The sequence below is a fragment of the Sceloporus occidentalis genome, unplaced genomic scaffold (genome assembly GCF_023333645.1).
Source record: "Sceloporus occidentalis isolate IW3139 unplaced genomic scaffold, rSceOcc1.0.p SCAF_3, whole genome shotgun sequence".
NCBI classification, from domain to species: domain Eukaryota; kingdom Metazoa; phylum Chordata; class Lepidosauria; order Squamata; family Phrynosomatidae; genus Sceloporus; species Sceloporus occidentalis.
In genome coordinates this window covers 2193648-2213577 of record NW_028316983.1, presented here as the reverse complement: position 1 = coordinate 2213577, position 19930 = coordinate 2193648, and the positions used below count along the sequence as shown (strand labels likewise).

Here is a 19930-nt window from a genome sequence, read left to right as displayed (position 1 = left end):
AAAAATGGTGAGTAATTGCTCAAATGATTATCACACACAATTTCACTAATAAAGTGATATCGGAAATGCATTGTCACTGAAATCCCAAAAGTAAAAAAATTTGCATTAAGGCTTCTTTGTGACCACCAGTGGCGGGTTTTGTGCAACGTTGTGTGAAATCGTTTCGCACAATTACATGATTGTTCTGGCATATTCATGGGATAATCCAAATTCATGATGGATTCAGCAGTGACTTGGAATTGATCTAGATGTCTTTTGGGGACCCTTCCACTTCGACAATTCTATGGACAATACCATCGAAAAGGCACAAAACAGCAATGCCTTTATTCGGCCAACCAAAATGCAAATAATGCATGTTTTGCACTTGGGTTGGCTGAATAAAGGTATTCCTGTTTTTGGGTTTGGGATGTTACTGTACTTTGCATGGCCGAAGTGGGTTGGACTGGATGCCCTCCGGAGGTCTCTTCTGAATCCAGGATTCTATGGATGGGAGCAGAAGTTTAAGAGACGATAGCCATCGTTTGTGGATTTGGGATGTTATTGCACTTTGCCATACGGCCAACACAGACAGCTACCCCTGGATATGTTTGCTATGTTTCTGTGGGTCACCATACAGTGTCCCCAAAAGCATAACATACATATGAGAGGCAAGGAAGCGCACACATTTCCTATTCTGATTGATCTTTCTCCAGACATGGCCAGCTGCTACCAGCTGTCTTTCTCTTGTCTTCTGAGGGCTATAAACAATATTATCAGGCTGGCCAAGGGCAGTTAAGAGTAGGAGCAAAGTAGGGACACCTGGCTTCTTTTTGTTTCCCCAGCTGCAAAGCCAGTCTCTCCCCCAAACCCTGTCCCTTGACCCCAGGGCTCTGGGTTTCTTTCTGGGGGATGGTGTCCAGGATGACTGGGATGGCTGGAAGAACCGGTGTTTGCATCCAAGGCTGCATCTGCACAGAAATAACACAGCTTGAGCTGCCATGGCACCATCGTATGGCATCCTGAGATTTGTAGTTTGGTGAGATACCTCTGGTGTCACAACCAACTGTGTTGTATGGTTCTAAGTATACATCTACACTGCAGAAATAATGCAATCATGACACCACTTTAACTGCCATGGCTCCATCCTGCAGAATCCTGGGTTTTGTTGTTTTGTGAGACACCAGCAGAGACACTCTTTTGGCAGAGAAGGCTAAAGACATTGTAAATCTACAAATCCCATGATCCCATAGGATGAAGCTACAGCACTTAAAGTGGTACCAAACTGCAGTGTAGATGCATCCGTAGTCAACTCCTGGTTACTTGACCACACAGTCTCCCTTTAGACCGATGACTGACGCAAGGCCTAGATCCGCGATTCCAAAACTTTGGACCTGCAGCTGTCTTGGACTTCAACACCCAGAAACCCCAGACAGCTTGACCAACAGCCAGGAATTCTGAGAGCCGGAGTCAAAAACATAGACTCTTGGGCCTGATACAGACAGGCCAAAATAAAGCTGCTTCGAGTCACTTTGGAGGTATGATGTTTAAAAGATACATGCATCCTAAGAGTCTGGAAGCCGCACCAAAGCCACAAACCAGTCCTAAGGACTGGAGTGCAGCTTTGTTGCATAGAATCATAGAATCATAGAGTTGGAAGAGACCACAGGGGCCATCCAGTCCAACCCCCTGCCATGCAGGAAATCACAATCAAAGCATCCAGACTCTTAGGACGCATGTATCTTTTAAACAGCATACCTCCAAAGTTTCTCGAAGCAGCTTTATTTTGGCCTGTCTGTATAGGGCCATAGAATAATATGGAAGAGACCGCAAGGGCCATCCAGTCCAACCCAATTCTTGCCATGCAGGAAATCCAAAACAAAGCATCCCCGAAAGATGGCCATCTAGCCTCTGCTTGAAGACCTCCAAGGAAGGAGACTCCACTACACTCCGAGGGAACAATGTGTTCCTCTGTCGAACAGCCCTTACTGTCAGGAAGTTCCTCCTAATGTTGAGGTGGAATCTCTCTTCCTGTAGCTTGCATCCATTGTTCCGGGTCCTGTTCTCTGGAGCAGCAGAAAACAAGCTTGCTCCCTCCTCAATATGACATCCTTTCAAATATTTAAACAGGGCTATCATATCACCTCTTAACCTTCTTTTCTCCAGGCTAAACATCCCCAGCTCCCTGAGTCGTTCCTCATAGGGCAAGGTTTCCAGACCTTTCACCATTTTAGTCGCCCTCCTTTGGACACGCTCCAGTTTCTCAATGTCCTTTTTGCATTGTGGTGCCCAGAACTGGACACAATATTCCAGGTGGGGCCTGACCAGAGCAGAATACAGTGGCACTATTACTTCCCTTGATCTAGACACTATACTTCTATTGATGCAGCCTAAAATCGCATTGGCCTTGTTAGCTGCCGCATCACACTGTTCACTCATGTTCAACTTGTAGTCTACTTGGATTCCTAGATCCCTTTCACATGTTGTCTCCTTAAGCCAGGTGTCCCCCATCCTATATCTCTGCATTTCATTTTTCCGCCCTAAGTGCAGTACCTTACATTTCTCCCTGTTGAAGTTCATTCTGTTAGCTTTGGCCCAGCTTTCTAGTCTATTCAGGTCATTTTTAATTTTGATCCTGTCCTCTGGAGTATTAGCTATTCCTCCTAATTTGGTGTCATCTGCAAATTTGATAAGTATGCTCCCAATTCTGTCATCCAGGTCATTGATAAAGATGTTGAATAGCACTGGGCCCAGGACAGAGCCCCACTGGACACCCCACTGGTCACTTCTCTCCAGGATGAAAAGGAGCCATTGTTGAGCACCCTTTGGGTTCGGCCGGTCAACCAATTACAAATCCATGTAACAGTTGCCTTGTCTAGCCCACATTTTACAAGCTTGTTTGCAAGAATGTCATGGGGAACCCTGTCAAAGGCCTTACTGAAATCAAGATATTGGATGGCCCAAGTTTGGGGATCACTGGCCTAGCTAATCTTGAACAATTCTGATGTCTCCATCCTCTTTAAAAGTCATGTAGATCTCCTATTGGGTGACCTTGGGCAAGTCACACTCTCTCAGCTTCAAAAGATGGCAATGGCAAACCCCTCTCTGAACAAATCTTCCAAAGAAAACCCCATGATAGGTTTTCCGTAGGGTTGCTATAAGTTGGAAATGACTTGAAGGCACACAACAACAGCAACAACTATTCCTGTGGTCTTTCATCTTCATATTCAATTGTCACCCTGCTTTTGTATCCTTTTGCATGGACCAGATCAAAAGTGCTCCTTTTGAGGCAATGTGAAGTGGGTCCTTGTTCAGACCGAAGGGTCTGAGTGACCCTCTCCCCATCTTGGTCCCCTTGGCATTGGGGTGGGCAGCCGGAAAAAGGCAATCCTATGCCGTCTCATCTCCAGAAATATCCCCCCAAAGCACAATTCAGAGGGCAGCCCTTTGTGAAGTCTTGGCTGGGCTTTGGGGCCATAAAGAATGCCTCACTGTTCCCCGCCATCAACCTTGGCCCCTCTCCTTTGCCCCCTTCTCAGCCTTTCCACCCAAATGATGTCTGGGATGCCCTGGAGGGAAGCTGCAGGAGACACAATGAAGACCCAGAACACTGGGTCAGGGGCTGACAATCTAAAACTGAACTATATGAGGTTGGTGACTTCAAGGAGGCTGTCTGGTCGGGGGGGAGGGCAGAAGGGTCCAGCATGGGTCTGTCAATGTGGACTCTGTGCCTCCTTCCAAGGAAGCTGAAAAGACCCACAGAGAGACCCCTCACCAGCTGCGCTGGAGGGCTGGACCAGGGGGGCCCTGCGGAAAGTAGGGAAGGGGAGAGCATGAATCATGGGCCTCATTCCCAATTACAGATAAATTGGTCTCCGATCTGAATTGAGGGATCGATTCAACGTCAGACTGTGTTCCCACTACATTTCCCCCATTTGCATTTACTGTCATGTAACTGTATCAAAATAACCCACATATGCTTCCCATTAACAAATGAATTGGTTCCTGAGGCAGATAACCCACTTGTGGTTCACACTGGGAAATGAATTGATATAAATAGCATCGGTTCCATCAATTTCTGCTTTACTGCATGTCATAATAAACCAGTTCCAATCCGCATCTGGTTCACATTTGCACTGAAGTGATTCATTTAAGACCGAATTGTGAAATCAAATCCGATTCAGTTCTGGTTCCCACTTGCGCTGATTCAATTTGGTTGAAAAGAAGCGGGGAAAATCAGTGTCAAAAAGATGCGGGTTAAACGGCTCTAGAGCATGGCCCCTCTTTCGGAATTGCTTCAGCAATTCAGATTAAGTGGGAACCATGGTCATTTAAACTGGTTCAAACCGAATCACGATCCCATTTAAAAGGTTGTGGGAATGAGGCCCTGGAATCCTAGAGATTGATGAGACCCCAAGGGCCATCCATTCCAACCCCTTTCAGCCATGCAGGAAGACACCACCCAAACCCTCCCTGGAAGAGATGGCCATCCAGCCCATGTTTAAAAACCTCCAAAGAAGGAGGCTCCACCACCCTCTGAGGCAGCAGCATCTTGCACTGTCAAATAGCCTTTTCTCAAAGCTTTTGGGCCCTGGATTACTTTTCAAATGCAAAAGTCCCTGGTTTGAACTGTTTTAACTTTTTAAGCTGTTTTCAATAGTTAATGGTTTAAAATCATGGAATCATAGAATCATGCAGTTGGAAGAGACCCCAAGGGCCATCCAGTCCAACCCCATTCTGCCATGCAGGAAATCACAATCAAAGCATCCCCAACAGATGGCCATCCAGCCTCTGCTTAAAGACCTCCAAGGAGGGAGACTCCACCACAATCTCCAAGGAAGGAGTGTGTTCCACTGTCGGACAGCCCTTACTCTCAGGAAGTTCTTCCTAATGTCGAAGTGGAGTCTCTTTTCCTGTAGTTTGCAGCCATTGTTCTGGGTCCTATTCTCTGGAGCAGCAGAAAACAAGCTTGCTCAATATGACATCCTTTCAAATATTTAAAGATGCCTATCAAGTCACCCCTCAACCTTCTCATCATGAAATCACAGAATCCTAGAGATGGAAGAGACCCCAAGGGCAGTTTTTCTTCTGCCTAAATACAAGTGAAAGTATTGATTTCAGTTAACCAAGCCATACATTTCTCTGCAAAAGGTTAACATATTACTCTCCTTCCTGAATTATATGATGTACACATTTCTGTCTTGATGAAGGGCTTGCACCTAAAAATACAGATTTTTTTAACAGTCTGTATAAAAGGAAAAGCTTTCAAAGCATCATATAGAGGATATCTCTTTAATAAGAGGAACATCCCATCCCATAAGGGACACAGTTTCTGGTCCTCAAAATAAGGGACATCCCTAATAATAAGGGATATTTGCCATCCCTAAAAGGGACAAGGTTTCTGGTCTTCAGATTAGGGGCATCCCTGATAAGAAGGGATATCATCATTTTGTGGATTTTTGATGTCATTTTACTTTGCTCCATGGCCAACACAGTAGTTGCCCCTGAATATATTGACAAGGGATGCTTGTCAGCCCTAAAACAAGCAAGTTTTCTGTTCCTCAAATAAGGAATATTCCTGATAACATGGGAAATGTGCCAGCACTAAAAGGCTCAGGTTTTCTGGTCCTCAAATAGGAGACATCCCTTGTAATAAGGGGAATATCCCAGTCCCCTAAGGGACAAGTCTCCTGGTCCTCAAATAAGGGACATCCTTGATAATAAGGGGATACTTTCCAGTCCTAAAAAGGGCAAGTTTCCTGGTCCTCAAATAAGGGACATCTCTGATAACAAAGGGATACTTGCCAGCACTAAAAGGGACAAGCTTTCTGGTCCTCAAATAAAGAATATCCCTGCTAATAAGGGACACGTTCCAGTCCTAACAAGTTTTCTGGTCCTCAAATAAGGAATATCGACAACAAGGGATACTTGCCAGCACTAAAAGGGATTAGAAATAAGAGTCATTCCTGATACCAAGGGATACTTGCCAGCCCTTGAAGGGACACATTTTCTGGTCCTCAAAGAAGGCACATCCCTGACAATAATTGATCCTTCCTAGCCTTAAAAAGGATATGGTTTCTAGTCCTCAAATAAGCGACACTTTTGATAACAAGACGTGCTTGGCAATCCTGGCTATACCAAGCTGAGAAGTGGGCCAAATGCGTGCCTTCCAGCTTCTTTTCTTCTTCCCTTCTTTCTAGAGTTTATCACATGATAGAGATTGAGAATTTATCCCATGAATATCCTGGAAAAATAATGTAATAACGCATAATGATTTCACATGACATCACACAAAACCCGCCATTAAAGTGGTCACAAAGAAGCATTAATGTGCATAGTTTTTGTGGGTTTTTCAGGCTATGTGGCCATTTTCTAGAAGAGTTTATTCCTGACATTTTGCCAGCATCTTCTCAGAAAATGCCTGCCACAGATGCAGGTGAAACATCAGGAATAAACTCTTCCAGAACATGGCCACACAGCCTAAAAAACCCACAAAAAACTATGGATGCCGGCCATGAAAGCCTTTGACTTCCCATTAACATGCACCTTTTTATTTTCAGGATTTCAGCGACAATGCTTTTCCCGATACTCGCTTTATTTGCATAGCTGCGTGTGATAATCGTTTGCACAATTACTTGCCATTTCCACTTCATTTGCAGGATGCTTTGAATGTGCTTTAATCTCTCTTTAATGTTGAAACCAGCCCCAGTGTGATGGAACCCCTCTTTTGCTTCCTTGAAGGTTTTTCCCTGAACCTTCTCCAAAGTTCCAGGAAAGGGGGGATGCCGTCACTGGTTTCCAAAAAGGAAAGCGCCATCCCCCCTCCTCCCTTTGTCATCCCTGCTGCCCCAAATGAAGCTGAAAGAGGCTCCATTGACTGGAGGCTGTTGCAGCTGGCAAAACCCTTGGAGGGCGGCAAGAAGAAAGAGAGGCCTGGGGAAGCCAGAGAGGGAGGGAGAGAACTTAGCGCATGGCCAGGAGGAGCACTGAGACCCCAGGGCTTTGCGCATGAGCCTTTGGAGGGGGAAAGGCCCCTGCTGGCCCCTGGCTGGGTTTGGCCAGCCCTCCCTCCCTCCTTTGCTCCTGAGCATGCCTGGGCACAAGGGGCTGGCTATGGTCCTCTCTCTGATGGGTCAGACAAAGAGGGCTGCTGTTTGGCTGCTCTGGCACTGTGCAATGAGCTTCTTGCAGCAGGACAGGCATGTGCAGTGTTTCTGTGTCAGAGAAGGAGGGAAGGAGGGAGGGTGGCATTTTAAAGACCAGACAGCCTCCCCTTTCCTGCTCCCCCTTTCCTTCTTTCCACTCCTCCATCCCTCCCCTTCCCAGCTTGGCTTCTCCTTTTGCAAGCCAGGCACGCAAGGCAGGAGTGCAAAGACAAGGAACTCCACTCCGGATGGACGGCTCAGGCTAAAAGTGGGCTGCTTGGCCAGCCTGGCATCTCTGGCCCTCCTTGCCTGGCACTTGGAGGGCACTGAGGATCCACCACAATACCACCACCACCATCCCTGGTGCTGGAGAGGGAAGGCAGAGAAGACCATATGGCTGGGAAGGAGCCTGGAAGGGGAGCCAGAAGCCGACAAAGCCAGCCTGATCACAAGTGATCACCCCGGGAGGAGGGAAGGGGCATTGGGGGCACCTGAACACCCCTCTGCCCCCTTCTCTGCCCTCCCAGCATCACTGCCCAGGAGCCATGGTAATCCTCCCAAACGCCTTTGCGCACCTCTTCTGCTTCTTCACCTTTGCTCTCAGTTCCTTTGCTTTATTGGGTGGCTCAGCTCTTGGCCACAAAGGAGCCCAGCTCCAGGAAGGAGACCCCCTTGACCCCCCTTTTTTTCTACTTAAATTCCCCCACTCTTCCTCTCTTTCTCTTTCTGTGCCTTCAAGTTGCCTGTTGACTTATGGGGACCCCATGAATTCTCATAGGGTTTACTTAGGGATATCATATTGAGGAAGGAAGGAGCAAGCTTGTTTTCTGCTGCTCCAGGGAACAGGACCAGGAGCAATGGATTCAAAGTACAGGAAAAGAGATTTCACCTAAACTTTAGGAGGAACTTTATGACAGTAAGGGCTGTTTGCCAGTGGAACACAATCCCTTGGAGAGTAAAGGAGTCTCCTTCCTTGGAGGTCTTTAAGCAGTGGCTGGATGGCCACCTGTCAGGTATGGTTTGATTGGGAGTTCCTGCATGGCAGAATGGGGTTGGACTGGATCAGGGCCCTTGGGGTCTCTTCCAACTCTAGGATCTATGATTCTTTTCTATAAGGAAGGATTACTTGTGGTTCACATTGATGAATGAATCGATTTAATTTAAACCATTTCCTGCGGGAGTCTCTCATAATAACTCACTTGTAGTTCACATTGGCAAATCAATCGGTTCAATGTGAAACATTTTCAGCAGGATTTTCCCCCCTCTGTCCATCACTGCAATCGCGTTTACGCACTTCCGTACAAGGTTGAAGGACGGGTGGACACAGGTTGTTAATTTCCACTTCTCCACCCGGCGACCCCTTCTCACGTCATAGAAAATCTATTCCAATCCGCATCTTGTTCACACTGAATCAATTCATGAATTCAGTTCTTCAAATCGATTCTTAAAATCAATTCCGATCTGCATCTGGTTCACACTTGTGTGGAATCAATTTATCCAAAAAGATGCAGGGAAAAATCAGCGTCAGAAAAGACGTGGGTTAAATGTGTCTAGCTCATGCCCCCCCCCCCCCCCCATCGGAATCACTTCAGCGATTCAGTTCAAGTGCGAACCAGGGTCATTTAAATCCCTTTAAACCCATTTGCAAACCAGTTTAAAATGTTGTGGGAATGAGGCCTTAGAGGTGGTTTGGTCAGTTCTTTCCTCTGAAATAGAGCCTACAGTGCCTGGCATTTGTAGGTGGTCTCCCCTCCAAGGACTAAGCAAGGTTGACCCTGCTTAGCTTCCAAGACCAGGTGGGATCTGCAGCCTTGAGGGTATTTGGGCCCTGTGTTGTATTCTGTGCATTCATGCCTTCAAGTTGCCTGGGGACTTATGGAAACCCCATTAATTTCCTAGGGTTTTCTCAGGCAAGGAAGACTCAGAGGTGATTTTACCAGTTCCTTCCTCTGCAGTAGTGCATACAGCACCTTGTATTTGTTGGTGGTCTCCCATCCAAGCCCTAACTAGGGCTGACCCTTCTGAGCATCCAAGACGAGGCAAGATCTACTGCCCCGTGTGTCTGTGTGTGTGTGTGTGCCTTCAGGTTGCCTGTGGACTTATGGGGACCCCAAGGGAATGCTTCCAGGTGGTTTTGCCAGTTCCTTCCTCTGAAATGCAGCCTCCCATCCAAGTACTGACCAGGGCTGACTTTGCTTAGCTTCCACGATCAGATGGGATTTAGTACTTTGGGGCACATTTAGGCCCTGTGCTATATTGTGTTATTGTGTTGCCTGTCAACTTATAATAACCCCATCACTTTTGTAGGGTTTTCTTGGGGAAGGAATCCTCAGAGGTGGTTTGGGAAGTTCCTTCCTCTGAAATGCAGCCTACAGCACCTGGGATTCATTGGTGGTCACTCATCCAAGGACTAACCAGGGCTGACCTTTCTTAGCTTCCATGATCAGATGGCTTCTGATGCCTTGAGGATATTTAGACATCTGTATGTGTTTTCAAGTTGGCTGTGGACTTATGGTGACCCCATGGATTTCTCAGAGGATTTTCTTAGCCAAGGAATGCTCATATGTGGTTTTGCAAGTCCCTTCCTCTGAGATATAGCCTCCAGCACCTGGCATTCATTCATGGTCTCCCATCCAAGTGCTAACCAGAGCGGACACTACTTAACTTCAAAGATCAGACAAGATCTGGTGCCTTTAGTGTATTTAGGACATGTGTTATGCAGTGTGTGTCTTCAAGCCACCTGTGGACTTATGGCAAACCCATAATTTCTCTTAGGTTTTTCTTAGGCAAGGAATCCTCAGAGGTGGCTTTGCCAGTACTTTCCTCTGAAATGGAGTATGTAACACCTGGGATTCGTTGGTGATCTCCCATCCATGGACTAGCTAGACCTGACCCTGCTTAGCTTCCAAGATCAGACAGGATCACATTCCTGCATTGTGTATATGTGCCTTCAAGTCGCCTGTTGACTTATGGGGACCCCTAGAATTTAATAGGGTTTTCTTAGGGAAGGAGTACTTACAGGTGGTTTTGCCAGTTTCTTCCTATGAAACAGAGCACACAGCACCTGGGATTTGTTGGTGATCTCCCATCCATGTCCTAACCAGGGCTGACCCTGCTTATTGTCCAAGTTCAGACTGGATCTGGTACCTTTGAGGCATTTAGGCCCTTTGCTATATTGTGTGCATATATGCCTTCAAGCCACTTATGGACATACGGTGAATTTTACAGGGTTCTCTTAGGCAGAAAAGACCCAGAAGTGGTTTTGTCAGTTGCTTCCTCTGAAACAGAACCTCCAGCTCCAGCACATAGCATTCATTGGCCATCTCCCATCAAAGTACTAGCCAGGGCTGACCCTGCTTAGCTTCAAAGTTCAGCTGGGATCTGGTAAGTTTGTGTATGTGGCTTGGGCATGGTTTGAGCATTGGACTACGGCTCTGGAGACCAGGGTTCAAATCCCCACTTGAGCATAGAATCATAGAGTCTTAGAGTTGGAAGAGACTCCAAGAAGACCATCCAGTCCAACCCCATTCTGCCATGCAGGAACTCTCAATCAATGCATCCCCATTGACAGATGGCTTTCCATAAAACCCACTAGGTGACCTTGGGTAAGTCACACTTTCTCAGCCTCAGATGATGGCAATGGCAAAACCCCTGTGAAGAAACCTGCCAAGATAAAACTATGATAGGGGTGCCATAAGTAAAAACATGACTTGGATGCACACAAGAACAAATGTGCCTTCAAGTTGCCTGTGGATTTATGGCGACCCTATGAATTTCTCATCGGGTTTTCTTAGGCAAGGAATCCGCAGGGGTGGTTTTGCCAATTACTTCCTCTGAAATATATCCTAGGGAACCTCGGACACCCTCGCGGTCTCCCATCCAAGTACTAACTAGGGCAGACCCTTCTGCTTCCAAGATCAGATGAAATCTGGTGAGCAAGAAGACTAAATAACTGACAAAACTACAAATCCTAGGATTTGGCAGCATTGAGCCATGGCAGTCAAAGTGTTGTCCAACTGCATTAATTCTGCAGTGCAGATGCAGCCACAGATTTACTGGAATAAGATTTTTCAGTTAGCTAAACACATTGACCTTTTCCTTCCCGCTTTCCTATCTCATAGGATAATTCTCTCACTTGTAAATGGTAGTAAAATGGGATTTGCACTGGTTTAAGTTTCCCCTTCCACAAGCAGCTGTGCAAGGTTGCAAGTATCGCAAGAGTGTGAAAAGATTACTATGCTTTGCAGATGCTGAACTGGGTCTTGACCTGTGCGAGGTCTGAGAGTTGTCTCTGAAGATCATGAAAGATCCAAAATACACAATTTCTCTTCAATTTATTTATTGTAATTATATAACAACAACAACAACAACAACAACATGCTTTGCAAATGCTGAACTGGATCTTGACCTGTGGGTTGTCTCTAAAGAACATGCAAGGTCCAGAATACAATATTTCTCTGCAGTTTACTTATTGCAATTTGTTGTTGTTGTTGTTGTTGTTAAATAATTGCAATACATAAATTGCAAATAAATTGTGTATTCTGCATCATGCATCTTCTTCGGAATTATTATTATTATTATTATTTCTTACCCGATTGATGCAGAGGACAACAACAACGAACGAACGAATAACATCCGTTAAACACACATCAGGTAAAACACACATCAGTTTAAAAGGACAAATAAGATGTACACACATTATTAAAACACCTAAAACTCATCATTTAAAAATTCACGATTCAAATTTGTTTATTTATCAGTTGCAATTGAATGCAGCATGGTGTGCAAATAAGGTTCACATTTCCAAAAGAACAGGCGTTGCAAAGTGTGCTGTTATTGTAGCTGGAAGGAGGAGTGTGTTTTGTTGGATTTCTAATAGCAGTCCTCCTTAAGCGCAGCTGGAAATAAAAGGGGGCAAGGGTTGGAAAGAGGCTGGAAAAGCAATGAGACCAGAGAGCTTTATGAAACCAACAAAGGACACCGCAGGGGTGTCTCTGGTGGCTTGGGATGCCTGGGAAGGGTGCTCTGTTTTTAGAAATAGAAATATGGAATTTGGTTAAAGGGTTTTGAAATTTCCCCAGGATTCTTCTTCAGGCATTCAGTAGATCCAGCGGCCTTCCTCCAGGGCTGAGAGAGTGTGACTTGCCCAAGATCACCCAATGGGTTTCTATGATTCTGTGGCTGAGCAGGGATTCGAACCCTGGTCTCCAGAGTCATAGTCCAATGCACAAACCTTTAGAGAATCCTAGAGTTGGAAGAGACCCCAAGAACCTGCCATGCAGGAACTCAAAATCAAAGCATCCCCGACTGATGTCCATCCAACCTGTGTTTAAAGACCTCCAAGGAAGGAGACTTCATATTTTAATCCCTTTGGCAAAAACAACACTTTTACAGTATTTTCTCGGACTTTTACATCCTGGGATTAAAAAAAATTGCCCTTTCATTTGCCTGACAGGTTTGTTCAATAAAGCGATAAGGCTCTCGGGGGGGGGGGGGGGGGGACGGCGCTTGATTATCTTGAGTTAAGTGGGCCTTTTTGGCAGCCCCCATGAAACTTGCTCAGATACATTCAAAACGCATGTGAGCAACAAAGATTAAACCTGGATTCTACCTGGATTATTTGCGCCATGAGGGTCATTCAGACAATGGAGTTCATCACACTGGGGCTAATTTTTGCATTAAAGAGAGATTAAAGCACATTTAAATCTTCCCACAAATAAAGTGAAAATGGTGAGTAATTTCACAAATGATTATCACACACAAGTGTGCAAATAAAGTGATATTGGAATGCTTTGTCTCTGACGTCCCGAAAGTGAAGAGATGTGTATTAATGCTTCTTTGTGACCACTTTAATGGTGGGTTTTCTGCAACGTCATGTGAAATAGTTTTGCGTAATTACATGACTTTTCTGGGATAAACTCCATTTTTTTTTCCAGTGCAGCAATTGGCAAAGGAGTAAGACAATGCTGTATTCTTTCCCCCACCTATTCAACTTATATGCAGAAGATATTGTAAGGAAAGCAGGCTTGGACACAGAAGGAGGAGGAGTGAAAATAGGAGGAAGCAATATCAACCATCTGAGATACACAGATGGCACCAAAATACTAGCAGAAAACCTCACAGACCTGGGATAACTGCTAAGGAAGATCAAGGAAGAAAGTACAAAGGCAGGCTTAATGTTGAACATAAAGAAAACAAAAATAATGACCACAGAGAACCTACACAAATTTGAATTACAAAGTGAAGAAATAGAAATAGTAAAAGAATCCTCATACCTGGGATCACACATTGATAGACATGGAGACTGCAGCCAGGAAATCAGAAGAAGATTAAGAATGGGGAGGGCAGCTATGAAAGAACTAGAGAAGATCCTGAAATGCAAGGATATAATAATAATATAATAATAATAATAATAATATTTATTTGTATACCGCCCTCTGGCAAACCAATCCGGGCGGTTAACAACAGTAAAATATAAAATATGACAATTAAAAACCCTTTATCCCTCCCCCCCTTAAGACAGTATTAAATAGTATAACATATTAAACACACAATATCAAGCATAAAAACAGCAATTAAAACTAAAAACCCTGATAGCCCTCTGTTGATCCTCAACCATCACTAAGATGGGGCCACGGGAGGAATGAGGGAATCAGGGAACCTGGGAACCTGGGCCGGGATGGTTAATCTGGAAAGGCCTGCCGGAAGAGATCCGTCTTGACCGCTTTGTTAAAGCTGTCTAATGATGTTATCTGACGGATCTCATCTGGCAGGTCGTTCCAGATTAACCATCCCGGCCCAGGTTCCCAGGTTCCCTGATTCCCTCATATACAACTGAGCACAAAAGTTAGAATTGTAGAAGCCACTGTATTCCCTATTATTGCCATGGATGGAACTGAGAGCTGGACAGTTAAGAAGGAGGATAGGAAGAAAATCAACTCATTTGAGATGATTGGGGCTGGAGAAGAATGCTGAGGATCCCATGGACAGCAGCCAAAAAGACCAGCAAATGGGTCCTTGAGCAGATCAAGCCAGAAATCTCTCTAGAAGCCAAGATGACAAAACTCAGGTTGTCGTACTTTGGACACATCATGAGAAGGCATGAATCATTGGAGAAAACAATAATGCTACAAAAGGTGGAGGGAAGCAGAAAGACAGGAAGACCACATGCAAGATGGATGGATTCTGTTTAAGAGATCACTTTGAGTCTCAGTTTGCAGGAGTTAAACAGAGCATTGGAGGACAGAGGGTTTTTTTGGAGATGCCTCATCTGCAAGGTCTCCATGGGTCCAGATCAACTCAAGGGCAGTTAACAGCAACAAGGTGAATAACCTCATCCCTGTATTCCAGGTTTGTTGTTCATACTACAGAACTACATTTCTGTGCATCTCTATGAGTTTGGTTGCTCTCATGTGCCAGGGCTCGAATAAAGAAGGAGTCGATGATACAAATGTATTTGGAGCACATTCAAGGCATGCAAAGTTTTATCCCAGTTTATCCTGGGTCTATCTCCATCAGTTACTCACACAACCAAGGATGTGAATCTTTTGGAAAAACTTGAAAAAACATCTGAGATTGATTATCCCTGGTTAAGTGGGTTTTTGGCAGCCCCCTCCTGCCCCCCAGTTTAATCGGATGCATTCAAAATTCATGTGAACAACAAAGGTTTGATCCTGATTGTACTTCCACTGTATTGTATTTTCACTGTCTGAATAACCCCCGAGTGAGGGATGGTTGGAGAGTTTCAGCCTTGTTGTGAGATCCCTCCAGTGGCCAATATGCCTGCAATAGCCCCCCAAAGCTCCCACGCAGGCTGCCTTGCAAAGCGAGCCATGTCCCCGTCTCCAGTAGAAGGAACAAAAGTTTGGCACCAAGAGCGAGGAACCCGCAGGAGGCCGGCAGGGATCATTTGCAGCTGTTTGGAAAGAGGGTGTGTGGGAACAGGAACCTCTGTGGTTCATAAAACCGCCTCACTCTCTGCTTCATTACAGACAGAAGGAGGGAGATCCAGATGGAGTCGAAGATCTCCCTCTATTCTCCTTTCCAAACACACACTCTTCACCCCTTGCCTCGAAGGTGCAACTGGAACAGCAAAAGTTGGAGCATCCAGGCAACTCTCCCTGGACCTTTCCCTCTCTGGCTGCATCTACACTGGAGAATTAATGCAGTTTGAACACTGCTTTAGGCACCATGGGTCCATCCTATGGAGGCTTCCCAGAGAAACAATTCATCTTCTTCATTTGGACAAGAAAAAAAGGACAGTCTGGGGAGGGTGGAGGGATTGACGGGTCAGAAAAACACTTTTTGGGACCATACGTTTCCACCTCTTCGTTGCCAAAAAGAAAGGAGCGTTTCATGAAAATGAGAATAACCAGACGATGTACAGCAAGCTGGAGCCAGACAAACTCACTTTGGAAGAGGCAGTCATTCCAAAGCAAAGGAGACAAAGGGTTGGAATCAAGCAAAGAGAGGAATCAGGTGGATGGAGGAAAACCAGCAGAGACACTAGCAAAGAAATGTGGTCAATTCAATAATGAAATTGCATGCAAAGGCTAGGAGGCATTGCTAGCAATCCCAGGCAAGAGGCCCGCAGCAGCATTACCACTTTGGAACACAGCAAACGGCAATATGCATAGAGAGCATGGTTTTCAGCCAAGAGATATTTAGAACAACCCTTTGGAAAACAAAGCAACCCCTGACATTAAAGGAGTGCAAGTTTTCCTAGGTTGCTAGGACAGATGTATAGGCCCAGGATTCTCCTGGTCTCTGAGGAAGTCTTTTGCAAAGCCTTTGGGTGCTAAAGATCTTCGGATCATAGCATTCTTTCACTATGCAGAGTTATAGCACTATGATTCTGTTTTAACTGCTCTGGTTGCACTAAAATCATAGAATCCTAGACTTGGAAGAGACCACAAGGGCCATCCAGCCCAGTTCCCTTCTGTCAGGCAGGAAGATGCCATCCAAGTCCAACCAAAGTTGACCATCCAACCTCTGTTTAAATACCACTAAAGAAGGAGACTCCACCACCCTCCCATGCAGCATCTTCCACTGTTGAATGGCTCTTGCTGTCAGAAAGTTCCTCCTAATGTTGAAGTGGGATCTCTTTTCCTCTAGTTTGCATTCATTGTTCCGGGTCCTGTTCTCTGGAGCAGCATAAAACAAGCTTGCTCCCTCCTCAATATGACATCCTTCAAGTATTTAAACAGAGCTATCATATCACCCCTTAACCTTCTCTTCTCCAGGCCAAACATCCCCAGCTTCCTAAGTCTTTTAAGACATGGGAGATTATCGCATATCGTTCTCAGACGTGATGAGAACGTTCCTGGAATGGATATTACCGCGTTGAGTAAACTGGAACGTGATCAGAACGTGATCGGAACGCATTTTACCGCACAGCGCTTCCTTTTTCTTGAAACCGTTCCCAGAACATTTTCCACGGAGGTCCATTCAAGCCGAGAGAAATCCATTCTCTCATTCCTCCGTCTCCTGATTGGCTGAAAGAATGACAGGCAGGGAGGCAGGCAGGCCAGCCACTGCAGTGAGGGAAGGTGTGTGTGTGTGTGTGAGAGAGAGAGGGGGGGGGGAAGAAGGAGGGAGGGAAGGGAGGGAAGTTGGGACAAGGGAGAGAAGAGGAAGAGGGAAAGAGAGAGAAAGAGAGAGGGAAAGAGGGGACCAGGAGAGAGAGCAAGAGGGAGAGGGTCTGGCTCTTTGCTATGGAATTCTGGGAGTTTGCTTGCTTTTATGTGGTGCTCCAAACAGAGGAGCTTTTGTGGGTTCCCTCTTTGAGGGGAGAAGGTCCTGGGCATCCCTGCCATCCCTGCCTCCTGCAGGCTGCCAGCACAGGAGCCCCGCTGGACATGACACCAGAGGGCCCCCCTCCACAGAAGCAGCCAGACCCTCTCCCTCTTGCTCTCTGCAAAAAGAATGACAGGCAGGGAGGCAGGCAGGTGAGGGACTGCAGTGAGGGAAGGTGTGCGTGTGCGTGTGCGTGTGTGTGTGAGGGGGGAAAGAAGGAGGGAGGGAAGGGAGGAAAGTTGGGACAAGTCAGAGAAGAGGAAAGGAGGGAAAGAGAGAGAAAGAGAGAGGGAAAGAGGGGACCAGGACAGAGAGCAAGAGGGAGAGGGTCTGGCTGCTTCTGCGGGGGGCCTCTGGTGTCATGTCCAGCGGGGCTCCTGTGCTGGCAGCCTGCAGGAGGCAGGGATGGCAGGGATGCCCAGGACCTTCTCCTCCTTCCCTCAAAGAGGGAACCCACAAAAGCTCCTCTGTTTGGAGCACCACACAAAAGCAAGCAAACTCCCAGAATTCCATAGCAAAGAGCCAGACCCTCTCCCTCTTGTTTTCTGCCCTGGTATTCTCCATGGTTTCCAGGCCCTTCACCATTTTAGTCTCCCTCCTTTGGACACATCATCGCTCCAGTTTCTCAGTGTCCCTTCTGAATTGTTTTGCCCAGAACTGGACACAATATCCCAGGTGGGGCCTGACCAAGGCAGAATACAGTGGCACTATTACTTCTCTTGATCTAGACACTATACTTTTACTGATGCAGCCTAAAATTGCATTGGCCTTTTTAGCTGCTGCATCGCACTGTTGACTCATGTTCAGCTTGTGTCTACTTGGATTCCTAGATTCCTTTCACATGAATAAGTCTCTCGTTCATCCAGGCGTTCCCTATAATCCTATATCTATGCATTTCATTTTTTTGCCCTAAGTGCAGTACCTTACATTTCTCAGTGTTGAATTTCATTTTGTTAGCTTTGGCTCAGATTTCTTTTCAGATCATTTTGAATTTTGATCTTTTCCTCTGGGGTATCAGTTTGCACATCTGCAAAAAGAATGGCACTGGAACCTCGTGAATGTAAAAATATTGTGGCAGGGCACTGGAAGTTATGCTTGGGAGGAGGTCAGCAGCTTTCCCAGTTATCAATGCTCCTCTCACTGTCTGCGCACCCGCATTCAGTCCACATACTCCAGGATTCTCCATAGTTTCTGTCCTAATGTGGAGCAAAAGAAGACCCTTTTACTTCTGGAGAATCATCCTAGAGGATGTATTGGGCCCATGTTCTGCCCATTTTGACCCCGTACGTTGTCTAAAGAAATCATTGCAGGAACAGGGCATGGATGTTTCTTTTCCTCCATGCAGACATCACCAAAGTTTCTTCTTGAAGGAAGCAACAAGCCATTTCAGCAATTTTATTCCAGGAAAAAACATGAAAACCATGCAGTTTTGCGATTCAGAATTATTCTGCACAAAATTCACATGAAACTGTTTTATTAAAGAAAACAAAAACTGTTTTCAGTGGAAATGAACCACCTGCAGATTTCATGTTGAATGTCCCCAGATGCAGTGCTTTCTGCACAGAAAATAAATGGAAATGTCATGTTTTTGCATAGAAAAGGCAGTTTTCTGTGCAGAAAATGCTGTTTTCTGTTCAAAAACAGTGACACGGGAATTTTGTGCAGAATAGGTCTCAAACAGCAAAGATTCCCATCGGTCCAGGATTCTTCTCATCAAGGTTTCTCAAAACAGGGTGAGTCAAAAAGAATGATGCAAAAGCAAAATTGTTCTTATCCAGTTTTGCACCGTCCTTTTTGAATAGATCTGTGCTTGAAAAAATTGTTTTCCCATCATTTTTCAAGAATTGGTGGATATTTTTTCCATTGCTAGCATGCTCCATAGGAAACCCTGGGGTTTGTGGTTTGTTGAGGTTTTACAAGAAGCTCTCTGGTAGCCAGTGCTAAACACCCCTCCCTAAAGTACAGATCCCACGATGCCATGATATGTTCTTGTCACAGCAGTAAAGGAGTGGGGTGAAGTGCTATAATTGTGTAATATGAGTGGGCCCCAGGAGAGGAACAGTGCGGCCCAACTCTGCTCTCAGAGTCCCCTTCTCCTCTCTTTGGAGAGGATGATTTATCTCTAATCTTTTCCAGAAAGGCTCAAAGGGTCTGAATTGCAATTGAAATCCCTCCCTGCAGCAGCAACAGCTGGGATTTCCATTTGGCTCAAGGATGAGCCTGACAGCAAAACAAGGGGACATCACAAGGCGGGCGATATAATTTCCTAGGTTGGCACCGTCTTTGGTTTTACGAGATGCTCAAATGTTTTATTGGAGAGCAACTGGTTGGAATGTAGCAGCGTCTTCCAGACAGGCTTCTTGTGATTGGGGAATGATCCCCCTTTTTGTACTGCAGATCCCAGAATCCCCCAAAGCAGCATGGTTCCAACTGGCTGGTTCAGGAAATTCTGGGAGATGTAGTACAAAAATGTTAATGCTCAACGCTTCCATTCCAATATTTTGGAATGAACATTTTCTCATGCTTTCCAGTCTGGAAGTATCACTTTATTTCCTACTGAAGCTCCCAGAATCCCCCATCTGGTGGATTCTGGGATCTGTAGTCCCCAAACGTTAATCCTTCCATTCCACATCATTTCCCCATGTTTTCTAATTTGGAGTGTCACTTAAAACTCTTACTGCAGCTTTCAGAATCCCCTGTCTGGTGGATTCTGGGAGCTACAGTCCCCAAATGTTAATCTTTCCATTCCAGATCATTTTCTTCCTTGGAAGTATTTAAACAGAGGCTGGATGGCCATCTATCAGGGATGTTTTGACTGTGAGTTCCTGCATGGCAGAATGCAGTTTCACTGGATGGTCTTTGGGGTCTCTTCCAGCTCTAGGATTCTATGATTTCCCTATGTTTTCCAGTTTGGGTCATGTGCCACTTTCTTTTTTTCTACTGCAGCTCTCAGAATCCCTTCCCCCTGGCTATTCCCCCTAGTTAATCATCCCCAGCTGGTGTATTATGGGAGC

The 19930-nt window shown here is 45.6% G+C and overlaps 1 protein-coding gene across 1 annotated transcript in view; it reads left to right on the top strand.

Annotated features, from left to right (window-relative positions):
• Positions 1–7603: 7603 nt before the first annotated feature.
• LOC149315416 (uncharacterized protein KIAA1755-like) overlaps positions 7604–19930 on the top strand; it is a 74099-nt gene continuing 61772 nt past the window's right edge. The window contains exon 1 of the mRNA XM_089513424.1: positions 7604–7669. Within this exon, the coding sequence (XP_089369550.1) occupies positions 7667–7669 (3 nt within the window). The 5' untranslated portion in view covers positions 7604–7666. The remainder of the gene's footprint in view (positions 7670–19930) is intronic.